A 15449-nucleotide genomic window follows, 5' to 3' on the forward strand; every position below is an offset into this window, starting at 1 on the left:
AAATTTTGGTAGCTTAACAAAGAGTATATCCACAAGATCCCTGAGCTAACACCATTCGCTAAAAACTTGTTTTTCATGCATGAAAGCGACACGCATGATAATTATTACGATTGCTTCTTGAAGAGGTTTTATAAATTGCTCAGGACTTTACACTCATTAAAATAACAGAAACACCTCTGATTATTCATTAAAATAACAGAAACACCTCTAATTATTCATCAAGATGTTCTTCATAAAATAACAATTTACAATGGAGAAAAAACAGAGAATTTTCTCAAATGTCCTCCGCACAAACTAGATTTTGTAGCATAATTCTTCATCTCTATTTACAGGTTATGATTTCTTCGGAGAAAGAAGATTTTGTAGCATAATTCTTCATCTCTATTCATATCTCGAGAGAAAGTTTCATCCCATTCTATAGGAATAATACCCTTTTCAGAAAAATAATTTCCATCAAGTGTACTCTTTAATTGATTTTGAATTCACATTATAAAGTTTCCAGGAAAGAATCCTCCCAAAGAAAGATTTTGATTCTTGAATTTTCATGGTCGAACCTCTTAACAGAAGTCTTCTCAGAAGAAGATCAGTTTACTTCCTCCATGTCCTCTGAAATTCTTGACTTATCCTACTTCCTCCATGTCCTCTGAAATTCTTGACTTATCCTACGTTGCAAAATATGCTCTCATACTGAAGGAGAGGGTGCAACTCTGATAAGGAGGGTATGTGTGGTTTGGGCATGATGGAAACCACAAATAGATTCTCCAACCAATGCCAATTCATCACAAATATTCTTCACTTTGCCAAAAAAATTCACTAATGGTGGATGACCCTCGTTGACATTTTAATAATTCCCTACGCATACGTATTACTTTAGATTGTGAGATTTGAGAAAATTAGATTTGAAGAAAGTTCCAGAGATCCTTTTTTTTTTTTTAAGTTTTTCCCAGAGATGTTTTGCACTCTTTAACTTTTAGGACTTGTTAGAGTATCTCCAGCTTGAGGGTTACATCGTGCCATTCAATGAGAGATTGATCTACAGCAAACCATTCTCAATATGTTGGATTCGAAATCACCTTGACAGTCTTGCTCGAATTATCTAGTTTATCCTCATGAAATGAGGAGTTGGATCAGTTCCACCCAGATGTCCCATCATCATTTACCCATGTGATGCAGGATCACACCGAGAAAAGCTCTGATACAAATTTGGATTCTCCCGGATCATTTGGAGAATCCAAATGTTAGCTTAAGGTGGAAGCAGGATCTGGTGAGTGGTGATCAAGCTTAAAGAAAATGAAAACTTGAACCACAAATAGGCAAAATGACTTCGGGGGAGATTGTACAAATATAAAGCACCTAACACATCTGTTAAAGGTGATTTTTGAATTCCATCTTCTCTTTATGTAAGGAAACTTGGGCTTATACTGGCTTTACGACATGGAGTTGATTTACCATACAACAAATGTCTGTGCCTTGAATATCTATAATCTATCTACACCAAAAATATCATAACCTTCAGTGAGTCACATAAGTCCACTTCTTTTTTTAGTGATGCTTCAATTTAGTTTGATTATTATTCCACTGTAATTAGAGTGGCCAACATTCCCAACAATTTGTTTAACCCCTCTTAAAAGGAAGCGCACTTAGTTAACCATCGTAAAATAGCAGATTATAGTTGAGCATTTCTCCTGGTGGTGATGACCTCAAGGGTATGACATTGAAGCTAGGGGTTCAAACTTCATACCTACCTGTCAAAGAAAACGACTAACCAAGTGGTGTTCATAATATGTGGTCTTTTCAAAGGTTGAGCAAGGAAACCTAGAATACATCAAAATACTTCCATTTTGGCATTTTCACCAACTTTTTGACTTACTAATGGTTGATTCTAGAGGTCCTTAATTAAGGTGGTGTTTGAATATAGAGATTGAAAGCCAACACAAAAATGGCGGTGCTAGTGGATCTTATGGATGACAAACACCGTGGATGGTGATGTCAATTAGTCTAAGGCTTTCTGCTGGCGAATGGGGGGCCAAAACACTTGTATGAGGCCTCAGATCCGATAGAAGGCAGGGAGGAATAACTGGGGAAGAGGGAGGATGTTTTCACGAAGGAGAAGTGGAGGCAATTTGTGTAGAGAGCCCAAAACATTATTAGGGCCACTTCCCTTCATTAATGAGTATGTATAAGTGCTTTACAAGTATGAAACAATATTACAAATATGTCAGGCAATTTGTGTAGAGAGCCCAAAACATTATTAGGGCCTCTTCCCTTCATTAATGAGTATGTATAAGTGCTTTACAAGTATGAAACAATATTACAAATATGTCAGGCAATTTGTGTAGAGAGCCCAAAACATTATTAGGGCCTCTTCCCTTCATTAATGAGTATGTATAAGTGCTTTACAAGTATGAAACAATATTACAAATATGTCATTATGTATACCTTTACACTACTGCCTAGTTGTAATAAGTTTTTTACGATTAGTGGATTTGACAGGCGTTGAATAGTTCGTAAATGTGGTTATTCTTGGAATGAATGCATTGAAATGAGATGCTATGGCGTTAATGAACCACTAAGATGAATTTTCATTAGTGAACTGGAAAATGCAAGTTTTTTTTTTTTTGATGAGTAAATGCAAGTATTGATATATATAGGTTCATGAGATCCGAGTAAACATATCCTGCAAAGTTACTACTTACACGCAGTAGAGTTAATGAGAGTTACAGATGATAGCTACCACCAAGCATTTTTACAATCTCGTCATTCTCACACTATTAAAAAATTGTCCATGGAGATTTTCCAAGAAATAATAACATGACGATGCCATGATATATCAAACTGCTTTATATTTGTATGAGTATGACCCACGTGATGCTAAGGAGATGAAGGGCTATTGGGGACGAGTCAACGACAACGCAACAAAAAAAACTTTTCCGCGGACAAGCAGCACAGGTGAGGCTAAGGAGTCTGAGAGAATGTCACCTCAAGATAACTAATCAACTGATAGGTAAAAAGTTTGCTCCAGACCTATCAAATAGGTAGGGATATAGAATAGGTAAAAGGGTAACCATATGCTAAATCCATGATAGCAGGCTGCACCTTTCCAAATAAAGCATCAGATTTGCGATAAGAAAGATTTTGGATAGGCTAGGGGTGTACAGATTTCCAAATAAAGCATCAGATTTACTTCTAGTTAGATTTCCTTCCCTTAGTTTTCCTCCTTGGGCAGCTAATCTATAAAACTATCCAAGGATGCTGTAGTTTCCCCATTGGGCTGCTAATCTATACAACTCTCCAACGATGCTAATCTATTGACTTGACGATATCTGATTGACAACTTGCTTGTGACATGAAAACATCAAGGATCCATTGCATGCTCACACCCACAATTCCATTAGTTAGTTCCCATCAAAATTCAAAAGGAATATGCAAAAAAAAACAAAAATTGCTGAAACCTGTAACTAAATAGATCAACATAAATGATATAGCTCAAAAAATATCAGCGACGAAGACTACCTGCTCTAAGGTATGTTGAGCAAAGTCAGTGGTTGATATCATAACTCCAGCAGCAAATGACCCCAGCTCAAGACTTAAGCCCAGCTTATCACTGCACTGCAGAAATAATAGCATAGACAACAAAGGATTAGACCAGTGAACAAGAACATCATGCTGCAGCCCAAAGCAGACAACTCATGACATGTAATACACCGATTATCTTAGCTTCAAGCTGATATGGATATGAGGAGAAATATGATTTCTAAAATTTCTTATTCCGTAATTTAGTAGGGTTCCAAGTAGTGTTTCAATACTCAGAGTTGGATGAGAACTTGGCCAATGTAAAAGGGAGTTGATTTGGGCGAGTCAAAGGGTTTTTGATTGAATTGATAGGGAAACCTCAACAATGGACAACAACATGACCAAGGTAAAACTGAGTCAACATTCAAGCTCATATGCTATCTTGAGAAATTGAATTACAAATATGGTGGCTTAAATATGTCTCACTCATTCCACATTTGCACCGTACAAATAAAATAGAGCTAGTGAACTTGCTCTGCAGGCAAGATGACATTCTAGAAGTCTTGCAAAATATGCAAATAACAAGACTCATAAAAAATAAATATAAAACATATAAATGGAGCGAATATTTGCATTCCCCATTTATCAGTAAGAAGAAAATCCTATTAAAAGCAGTAAAGAACAATAATCAAACGATACAGCACAGAGACAACAAAATTTGCCGCAAGATAATAGAACACTTAACCTTGAAAAATGGAAAAGTGCTTACCCAAGATAATAGAACACTTAACCTTGAAAAATGGAAAAGGAAGTGCTTACCCAAGCCAATAATAAGCAGAAAGCCACTGAAGCTAGTTGATAAAGTTCATTTGTCTGTGGAAGAAAAAAAACTCAGAGCTATTAAAGTGACATTCAAACCATGCTATAGCTTACAAAAGCTTCAAGAAAGTTGAAAAAACGCCCTTCAAATCAACAGAACATGAGAAATAAAAAACATTACTATTTAGATACAAATGCAACTAATAAAGAAGAATGACTCATTACAACTTTGATGCATCAGAATATGATGCCATGACCATCCTACCCATCGTCGACTGATCTAGACCATCCACCTGGTAGGCTGGTCAAGCCTGAATTTCTCATGGCCCAAAAATCTCAATGATTGGATGATCCCACCATACAAACAAGTGCCTGTAAATGGACCATCCACCTGGTAGACTGGCCAAGCCTTGGATTTCCCATGGCCCAAAAATCTCTATGGTTAGATGATCCCAACCATACAATCAAGCGCCTGTAAATGGACAGTCAACGACTCAACATAAGAGCAACCACGCACATTCAATGCAGAAAAATCCATTGGTTGGATGCATGGACTCAACTGACCACAGCTATTCTCGGGCCACGGGCAATCCATGGCAGATGTCACCAAATGAGTAGTCCAGATTGATGATTCACCCATGCATTAAATACGTGGGCATCACGTTATGATGCACGGGATTTCTATAGGATATCAATTCTTCACTATCTGTATGTCCCAGATTGTCAGCCAAAATTGCTTTAGTAGAAATTTGAGGGGAAGACAACCAACATAAAAGAAATCAAATGTTTCACAAAAAATCTGATCCAAATCAGTTGCTGGTAAAATAATATGAGAAATGAAGACACAGGGATATCGAGGCTGTTCCGAACAACCCTCCTAAAATTGACATGTTTACAAAATCAGGGGTATGTTGGTCATTTTATTAAAAAGATATTTTTATCCAAATAATGTCGTCACTAATGCATGTTGATTCAGTGGCTTGTTTGGGTAGGGGTTGTGGTGGTGTTTTCTTCTTTTTTTTTTAATGTTGGGGGAGGGGGTGTTTAAGTTGAGAGATGGGTTTGATAAGAAGCGTTGAAGGAAGTCAGGTGTGAGGAGAAAGGCAGGCATGTCAGTTTCCCAAGGGACCGCTGGGACGAAACAGAGCATTCCCTCTCAACTTGTTGAGTTCGATAGCTGGTTGAGGGCTTTTATGCTGCTTGTTATTTAACTCCCTCTCTCATTTCTCTCTTCCTTCTGCCTCCATTTTGCTTTTTCAGGAAAGGGACATATTCGAAATTCCATTAGAGAGAAGGAGAAAAGAGAAGAATAGAAGAGATGGAGAGAAAAAAGAAGAGTAGAATGGTTCTCCCTCTCATAACATGTAATATATGTGTCACTAGGGTCACCATGTCTAAAATACCCCCAATCGGATATGTAATTACACGGCTCCACCTAATAATTTGGATCTAATCCTCCATCAACCTCGTCGATGTTCATAGACCCAAAAATATAGTTCGACCTAATGCATTAATTATATCATTTGATTTGATAGATTCTAACTCACGATCCAAAAAATTCAAACTTGAATGGATTCTCATCAGCAATGGGTAGGAGATCTCACGGAGAAAGATGGACGGTACACACAATGTTAAGTTCAAGAACAATCGAGACACTTCTAGATTTGCAGCTAAACACATCACAAGATCCTTCAGTTGACCATCTTCTGGCACAAATGTCAGGTCAGGGAATTCAATCCACTCACTCTACCTACCACGAGCTTCCCTTCCAAACATTAGATTCTCCAATACGAATCAATGTGTTCACCCTGAAACCACCTGCTGCAATTAGAGATGGATCCAAACATTCGAACATATAAAGGGAGCACGGCAACAAGACGTTTGTTTGGAGTTTTCCTTTTTTCTCCAAAATGCAAGAGCAAACATAAACAAACCACATGTCTCTTATGGTATCCCTAGTTCTCTATTGAAACTTTATACTTGGGCCAAAACAAAGAACAGTAACCTACTTAAAATAGGAGATTTTATATAGTCTAAGCCTGTATAGTCCAGTATTTTTCAAAAAGTGTTGTGCGGCTTACACCATAGGATGATCCAAACCGTCCATTTGATGGGCCAAAACGTAAATAGGTTGTGCCCAAAAAATCATTTCCATAGGATGATCTCTATAGATCGGAGGGTTGGGATAATCCAAAGGAAATGATTTTTGGGGCACAACGTATTTACGTTTGGCCCATCAAATGGACGGTTTGGATCATCCTATGGTGTAAGCCGTACAGTACTTTTTGAAAAATACTGGACTATAAGGGCTTACACCGTATAAAAAGTCCTGAAATTATATCTCTTAAACTGTTGGGGAATATTTGAAAACGTTATACAGTATACCTATGCCAAAACAACCCTCTCAAAACTCTCCTTGGGAAGGCAGCCTTGAAGTCAAACTGTTTGTACCATAGTTTCAAAACTACCCCGCATCAACATCGACTCCCCCGGAGTACCGATTTATGACCACGTCAACCAAACACTCAGCAGTGTCAACCGGGTACCCAACCGCTTTGTGCCGAGTCAACTAGGATACACTTTGGCTATGTTTTAACCCGCATCTGCATTTTTGAAACACTGCTTTGTATCCATAAAAACCGCTTGACACTCCCCATAACAATGTAAGCAAAAACACAAGAGCAAACATAAACAAACCATAGGTCAATTATTATATCCCTTGTTCTCTATTGAAAACTTTATACCTATGCAAAACAAAGAACGGTAAGATACCTAAAATAGATCTCTTAACACTGTTTAGGGACATTTGAAAACTTTATACCTATGCCAAAACCACCGTCTCAAACCTATCATTGGGAAAGCAAACTGTATGTGGTACCCATGAAAACCGGTTGGCACTCCCCATAACAATGTACACTGGTAAAAACAACCTATAACAGAATAGCCTTTATCTAGATTCAAAGAACCATAAAATAAAAAGGAGATGCCGCTTATGGGTATAATAATCATGTATGTAAAGAAGCGAATGCTACAAAATCAAGAAGCAAGGGACTTCAACAGGTCACCTCACACTCGACTCATGAAAGAGATTTCAGAACAAAATTGCCACAGCTGGACATCCTGTGTCTCACAAAAGTTCTTGAAATGCCATCATTCACATCTTTATTAGCAGTAGAAGCAAAACAAGACAAACCACAGGATCACAATAACAACCCAACACAATAATTCTAGTTTTAAAATATTCTCCATTGGTATCAAAAAATAAAATCAGGATATCAAAAATAATATAAATTGAGGCTTTGGGAATCACTCACTTGAGACGATAATTGTATCATTAGCTTCAAGAACCGGGGAACGAAAGACCAAGACAATATAGATACCACAGTAAGGAACATGGACAACACCAGCAACCTGTTGATTTTCAAAGCATAAACAAGATTATTAGTAAAATTTATAGGTTGGACTTCCAAAGAGATCAACAGTATGGGCCATGTGTCTACGAAGGCTAAAAGTCAAAGCGTCGTGAGAAAATAAAACCAATTTGAGATATTATCTATATATTAATTTCAAAACATAAGTTGTACCGCCACAAAGCTATGACAAACCAACTCGCAAAGGATTGCATACAAACAATGGCAAAGAATTATAAATGCATCTATATTTTTTTTTGAAAATGATAAATGCGTCTATATTATTGAAGCAACTAAATATCCAATTAATTACACAAAAAAGGAGAAAGTAAAAAAGAACTTACAACTTTGCCATGGACATTATTCCCAGAAAAATTCCACTATTGCCACCCAATACTGGAATCAGAGCAAATAATAAACCAACGGCACAATCCTGCAATAACCCACGATAAGGGAAAATAAGATAAAGCTACCACATTCAAGCTTTGCAGCTTAATATACTTCAGATAATAAATTGTAAAATGGTGTGCCAATACTTAAAGCTTCAAGCTAAACCTGAAGAATGAGGGTCCCAATGGTGACTTGTCCATGAAGAGCATTCGTACTACTCCTTTCCACCAAAAATTTAGAAACCTAGCAAACAAAGGGAGATGAAATAAACTCAACTAGACCTTGGCAGCCAAGAGAGGCAACTAAGAAAAATTGAACTTGTCAAAGGCGAATGTGAACAATTACCACTGCCGTTGATGACATTGATAAGAAAGAGCCAACAAATATGCCCTCTGACAACTTTCCACCACACAGCTACATCCAACAGAAACCGTATTTTTTTGTCAAATTAAGCACCCAAGTTGGTAGGAATAAGACATGGAAAGTGACAATATAAATTTCAGCAGAGTTAACAGGGAGGCTACTGAATATATGAAAGTGAATTGGCATTCTACCATGGCAGTGATGCCACACAGCAACATAAAAATAACAATCTGAAGAAGCCCTCCAAGAACAGCAACTGTCCCAACAGCTTTTAACTGCATTAGTGAGATGAATTAATCTTAATTTCTCTGGTAAAAATAAAACAATATGAAAAATTTTCCACGAGTACAAAAATATTAGTATTCAAAAAAAAAAAAAAAAAAAAAAAAAAAGCTGTTGTGAGGAAGTAGAATCACTGGAATTGTCATTTGTTCAATGTAAGATACCTTTGTCAAAGAAAACTCAAGTCCCAAAGCAAAAAGGAGGAAGACAACACCAAACTGCGCAACAGTCTCAACCTGGAAGCAAAACAAAAACATCACATTCCCAATAATAGAAGGTATCTTATATAGAAACCAGAAACCAGTACCTAATTACAATATTCGTAAATAGCAATTAACAAACAAAAATTCACTGAACACAGGAACTGAGAGAAGTCTAACTGGTTAGGAAACTTTGGCTGGCCAAGGGCTGAGTCCAACTCAGATATTTTTATAAAATTGATGAGTTTATCATTTTTTTTTTAATGGCAATCGATGAGTTTATAATTGACTAAGCTGAGTCTGACTCAGTAATAGGAAGACGAAAACAAGCAGAGTTCAAGTCTCTGAACGTTCCTCAACATAGGTGATTTCTTTGAAGAACAAGCTCCCCTTTCAACCCTTCATTTTTCAGACCTAACCTTCAACCCCTTGTTCATAGATGTAGCAAAATATAAGAGCTCATTAGCTTCTACAAGTATTTTAGATTTATGTGTCTGCTAAAAGTCTTTTTCAACATGGCACATGATCTCTGGATCCAGCAAGTCAATGAACTGGAAGTTTGTACAGTCAAAACCATCAAACACCAAATTTAGAAGCAAACAGATTGAGAAATGTGGAGGAAGAGTGAATCACAAGACAACAAGGGGGACTTGTCCAATTATACTACTCCAAGCAGGGGACGAGCAAGGAATTTGGTCCAGAGGGGGCAAAAAATGGCTGTTGTAGTATGTTGGGCCCACTCTTTTACGCTTCATGTTTTGATAGGTGGGGCCCACAATCTCCCTACCCTTATCCCATGCATTAAGTGGATCCCACAATTTACACCTTGAATTTTGATGTAGTGATGCCCATGCTATTTACACTTCACGTTTTGATGCATGGGACAAACTATTTACATCATGGCCCAAGAATGCCAGTGATTTTACTATTTACATTGTGGCCTATCAAATGAAAGTTTGGATCATCAAAAAGTGGGACCTAGTCTTTTTTTGAAAAATAATACAGTTCAAAATTACTACAGTCTATTCACATTGTGGCCCAACAAATCCTTGATTTCAGGGAGGCAAGTGCCCCCCTCGCCCACTGGCTACATCAGTGATTTAAGGGGTGCAACCAATATACATTGTGGCCCAACAAATGAACAGTTTGAATTGTCCTATGAAGTGGGCCACAACGTAGGTTTTGAAAAACACTGTAATTCACCCGCGGACAAGTGAACAACATATAAAATCTCATAATTATCTATCTCAGTCAAAAGTTTTTATATGGTGTGTGGCTGTACAGTCCACGATTTTAATAAAAAGACTGTAAAGCCCACTTCACGGGATGATCCAAACCGATAATTTATTTGGCCACAATATAGATAGGTTTTGCCTCAGAACTCATTTCCAAATGATGATCATAACCTATAGCGGTTGTTCCTTTATTGATCGTAGGGTTAGGATCATCCTATGAAAATGATTTTCGGGGCACAACTTATTTACATTGTGGCCCAACAAATGAACAATTTGGATCATCCCATGAAATGGTCTCAGTCGGTTTTCAAAAATACACACAACCACAAACCACATAAAATCTCATCTGTTGATTCAAATTTTGGCCCCCAAACCATATCAGATTTTTTTTGTCGTTGCTGATGTAGAGATGGAAACTTTAGTGGAGAGAGAGAGAGAGTTATGAAAAAAAATGCTATAAAAAAGGGGTTTACTAAAATTTAAGTATTAACTCCAGTTGCTTTTTGAGGAGGATTATGATACAAATGCTATAATACAGGGCCGGTATAGAAAATTTTCCGATTTTCAAGGGGGTCTTTACGAGAAAACTGAATAAACCTATCACTTAGCGGAAATTTCCCAATTTTCAGGGGGGGGCACTTGCCCCCCCACCCACACTCTGCTGGCTCCATCTCTGACTCCAAGGACCTTGAAACGGCTTTAGCTTCAATGAGGCAATAGCAGTCGAGTAGTTCTTCACTCTGTCAAAGGCTAGATATAGTCCCTGACATATGTCAAAGGGTACAATGAGCTGTAATCCCCATTGCAATACAACGCTGATACTGTTACTGAATCGTATTAACATTTCTTTGTTACGGTGTTTCTTATGTTTAAGTGAGATTTCTTGTGTATGAAGGATAGGGCCCATCTCATTAACTGCATTTCTTGTTAATATAGATGAGTGAGATAATATATAAGAGAGCAACCCAAATCACAGGTATGCTCTCTCTTTTGCCCAAACCTCACGTCCTCCCTCTTCTCTTCATCTCTCTTCTTTTTCTTTCTCCACTACTACCTCTACATCTTCCCATTCCCACTTTCATCTCATCTCTCCACAATTCAAGTCACATCCTATGCTGACTTGGACATGGAATCAGAGCCTTGTTGAAGATCTTTGTGGAAGCCCTATAAGATAGAAAGAAGAAACAATAAGATTCTACCAAGAGTTGAGATATTGTACCCTATCTTCATGTGAAGCTATTTTGGGACCTTTTTCCCTTGCGCAAGGTAAGAGAAATCAGATCTTCATAGATCTGAACCTCGGACAGATTATGTGAAATCTGATTTTTTTTTTCTTTCAAGCCCCATTTCTAAAAATACTATGTAAGAGTGAAGTGAATGATCGAAGTGCAGGTGCTCCTGGCCGGGATCCAATTAGTGGAGGCTAGGGATTTAGATTCCTTGACTGTGGAAGGAGATTCCCTTAAAGTGATCTGGTGGATGAACAAGGGCATGTACTGTCCGTGTAGATGTGCCAACGTGATCGAAGAGATTTTCGATTGGCTTAAGGGGCATCTAGTTAAGTTTCAATACACATTGCATTCTACAGACTGTGAAGCTGATCATCTGGATCTACTGGGGTTGCCAGACCTGTCTTGGAGCTTTTGACTCCCTCCTTGATTCTCCTTTCTGTATTCTTCTTTTCTTTTTGTTTGACTTATATTGACCATCTCGGTCCTTGGGCTTTGCCCTTTTTATAATAAAACCATTCAAAAACAAATTCTTATGGCATTGAAATCAACCCCACCATACACAAGATGTTTCTTTGATTGTGGATGGCCACCAATTCTTCCCATAGAAATCTTCTCAATCTTGTTTTGTTGGGTCAAAGAGGAGAAAAGAAGAAGAATAGAAGAGGAGGAGGAGGAGGAGGAGGAGAAGAGAAGAGGAAGAATATAGGAGGAAGAATAAGAATAGAAATTAGGGGAGAAGAGGATAAATCTGAAGAGGGAGAATCTGTCTTCACTTCAATTAATCATCCAAAAGTAATAATCCCTAATACATGAGGCCTATTTATAGGCAATTGAAATAAAATTCCATAGAAAATAAATAAATTCCCTAATTCTAAATAACAAAAAAATAAAAGCCCTAAAAACTAAAAACATGGAAATATAAATCCTATAAACTAAATACCATGGAAATATAAATCCCTAAAATTCCTAATGGGCAAATATGCCACTTATTGGGCCTACAATCCGCATCGCCATGTATAGGGTAAGAGTTGACTTTAAGTTAGATGTGTCAAGTCTAATGCTTACAATATGTTTATAGCATTAAAGGAGAATTTGTTTTTAATGGTTAAGAAATCAAGTGAGATAGAATCTTAAGATGAGTCCTCACCAGAACTTCTACGTGGAATAAGAAAACACACTATGGACCTATCAAAATGTTTCAAGTTCCATTCCCATCGAAACCGAATCCGAAATGACCGAAATGCATAAATCAAAATCGTAAGTATAATAGTGGTATACTAATGTATTACATAATTATATTTATATGAATTGATGCAAAATGTGGTGAATGTATTATGTATAAATATTTTTGTGAATTACAAGTGAAATTTGGCATATACTAAATTATCAGACATGCGTAATGGTGCATGTAACTAGGTGTTCGATGTTTTTAAATGATTATGGTAGTTGTCTCGCTTATGTGATGGTTTCTAAGTGTGTCTTCGTGCTTATTCTAGCATTTCTTGAAGTTTCATCTTTAAATTCCATCATTTATATATGTTTCTTGATTTTACAGGATTTCCACCAAAATTTCCAACCGAAACCAAAACATTTTCGTTTCCGTGGCAACCGAAACCTGAATTTAGAACATTGCTTGTGGAAAATATCTTGACACAAGCATGCACCAATAAATATCTAAAGTGCATTAAATAGCATTTTGCAAGTTGCAGATACTTAATAATACATTATCTAATGCCACATTCGTCATAGGCACATGATCGAAACAGTATAAATGTATGTAAATGAACAAAAACTAAATAAATAACATCTCCAAAGGGTCTATAACTATCTCAGTAAATTCCCAAACAGCAACGTACCTGTACCAATTCACTGATGAAACTCAAACCACCAGGTCCAATAATAGATCCCGCAAGAAGATAGCCGACAATAACCTAGCATATATAGGAAAAAGTAAACATTATAGAAAAATGGTTGAGACAAAGACTTCACAGGGGTATTTAACTTTCTAAAAGGGGACGAAAACCAACAAAACTACAATCATGACCCAAGCACAACCCAGACGATATGATAACACAAACAGTATAATATACTAACAGGTTGTCCCAAACAGGAAAATGTAATTCCACCAATTGCCGCAGAGACAATTACAACCACCAAATCTGAAATGAACCTGCAGAGATGTATTGCAATAAATCCGAAGCATAAGCTACAAGTAAAAACAAAGGAAGGGCTCAACAACCTATCGACTAGGATTCAACATCCAATTCAACATTGCCAGTTCAAAATATAGCACAAATTTAATATGAAATGTACAGTCAAAGGAAAAAGTTAAGTCAGATCAACCTCAAATCTACTTGAAGCACCGGATACTTCGATTTCCGATTGGACATAATGAATACATTATCCTGTCATGAAGTAGAAGGAAAGAGTTAGATGAGAATTCAGAAATAATAACCGGACAATAATTACTTGGAAGCAACTTTGAGCCAAACTTAATCCCACGGCAACATTTGAGTGCACCTTTCTATCTATCAAGGTTGTCGTATCATCAGAACCATCATTTTCCAGGGTAAAAACATCTTGGATCTGGAATGACCGAGTACCACTGCAAAGGAAGAAACAGTATCACAAGAACGAGCAAGAAATCGGTCTCTCTTTATCCTATACAATAAATTCTAGAAACCACTTGTTCATACTTTCCCTCTTGCGTATTATTTTTCTTGGACTTCTCATGAGTAATTCTAATTACAGTCTCCAATTCAGCCTGAAAGAGATTGGCAAAAGAACTCATTAACTAACGTAAGAGATGAGGAAATAAGAACCATAAGGCAATCCAGCAACTGAAGGTAGCAAAAGTTCACAGGTATCATGGTAACCGATATGAGATCACTGATCTACATAGAAGTGCCATTTTGACTTTCTAGTCGCGGTTTGAAGCTGTTCAAAGTTTCACAAGCATGGGTCTAAAATTAAAAAGCATATATACTTAAGGTCTAGGCCATAGATTATCACCTTATGAGTAGTAATACAAAGACGCATACAGTCCAGGCTATGAAGCAGGCAGGGATACATGTATCCCATTTAGCATATGCTTTTTTTTTTTGAATGGTAGCAACCATTTAGCATATGCTAAGTCCTATCCTTCTAATAAACTTATACAGAAATTGGCATTTTTAAGGACATCATGTGTATTGCTTCTTTTGTCTCGTAATTATTTACAACTTTATTAGCCCTACAACCATAATCTTGTGTTTCATAACATTTCTTGTTCATTTGTCGGTGCGGTTGTCAAACCAAGAGCATGAATCATTCTCGTTTTCATTATTGGGAAAAAAATCTGATTCCATGAACTTGAGAAAGTCTATCTACACTCCTCCAATACATTTTGTTAAAAATCAGAAAAGGAATTCTGAAAACAACTAATAGAAATAAGGAAAAGAACTTAAAAAGTCATTTCATATTATTAAATTTTCACCGAAATCGACACAGAAAGGCCAAAATGTTTCCGTTTCCATCCCCCACTGAAACACGTACCGAAACCGAAACACAGCAAAACCAAAATTGTAAGTGTATTAGTGGTATACTATACTGGTATATGTTACATGATTATATTTACATGAAATGCACGTGAAATGTGGTGTATGAAGTATGAACAAGTATTTATATAAATCATATGTGAAATTTGATATGTACTAAATTATTAGACATGCAAGACAGTGCATATCACTAGGTTCTAGATATTGTTAAGTTATTATGGGTGATTTTTTTGCTTACGTGATGATTTTTTAGTATGTATATGTGTTTGTGCTTATTCTAGCACTTAATGAAGTTTCATCTTACATTTCCATCATTTGCATATGTTCCATACGTTTCCCAAATTTTACATAATTTCTGCCAAAATTTCGAACCGAAATCGAAACGCTTTCGCTTCCATGCCGACCGAAACAGAAATTTAAAACCTCGAGAAATTCCAAATTTCCAATAGCTTAAGATAGAAAAAACAAA

General features: G+C 36.9%; 1 protein-coding gene across 2 annotated transcripts in view; it reads right to left on the bottom strand.

The window, feature by feature from the left end:
• The window catches only part of KEA5 (K+ efflux antiporter 5), a 30522-nt gene that overhangs the window by 9126 nt on the left and 5947 nt on the right, over positions 1-15449 (bottom strand). For both annotated transcript variants that reach the window (XM_077379473.1, XM_077379474.1), the window contains exons 3-15: positions 14141-14208; positions 13965-14049; positions 13788-13849; positions 13539-13614; positions 13301-13375; positions 8942-9013; positions 8687-8770; positions 8478-8546; positions 8298-8375; positions 8087-8175; positions 7647-7743; positions 4333-4386; positions 3514-3609 (exon numbers count right to left, since the gene is read on the bottom strand). In XM_077379473.1, coding sequence (XP_077235588.1) covers positions 3514-3609; positions 4333-4386; positions 7647-7743; positions 8087-8175; positions 8298-8375; positions 8478-8546; positions 8687-8770; positions 8942-9013; positions 13301-13375; positions 13539-13614; positions 13788-13849; positions 13965-14049; positions 14141-14208 — 1005 coding nt within the window. The remainder of the gene's footprint in view (positions 1-3513; positions 3610-4332; positions 4387-7646; positions 7744-8086; positions 8176-8297; positions 8376-8477; positions 8547-8686; positions 8771-8941; positions 9014-13300; positions 13376-13538; positions 13615-13787; positions 13850-13964; positions 14050-14140; positions 14209-15449) is intronic.

The sequence above is a fragment of the Tasmannia lanceolata genome, unplaced genomic scaffold, assembly GCF_043159265.1.
Source record: "Tasmannia lanceolata isolate RefF3 unplaced genomic scaffold, GAP_Taslan_0.1 ptg000005l, whole genome shotgun sequence".
Classification (NCBI taxonomy): domain Eukaryota; kingdom Viridiplantae; phylum Streptophyta; class Magnoliopsida; order Canellales; family Winteraceae; genus Tasmannia; species Tasmannia lanceolata.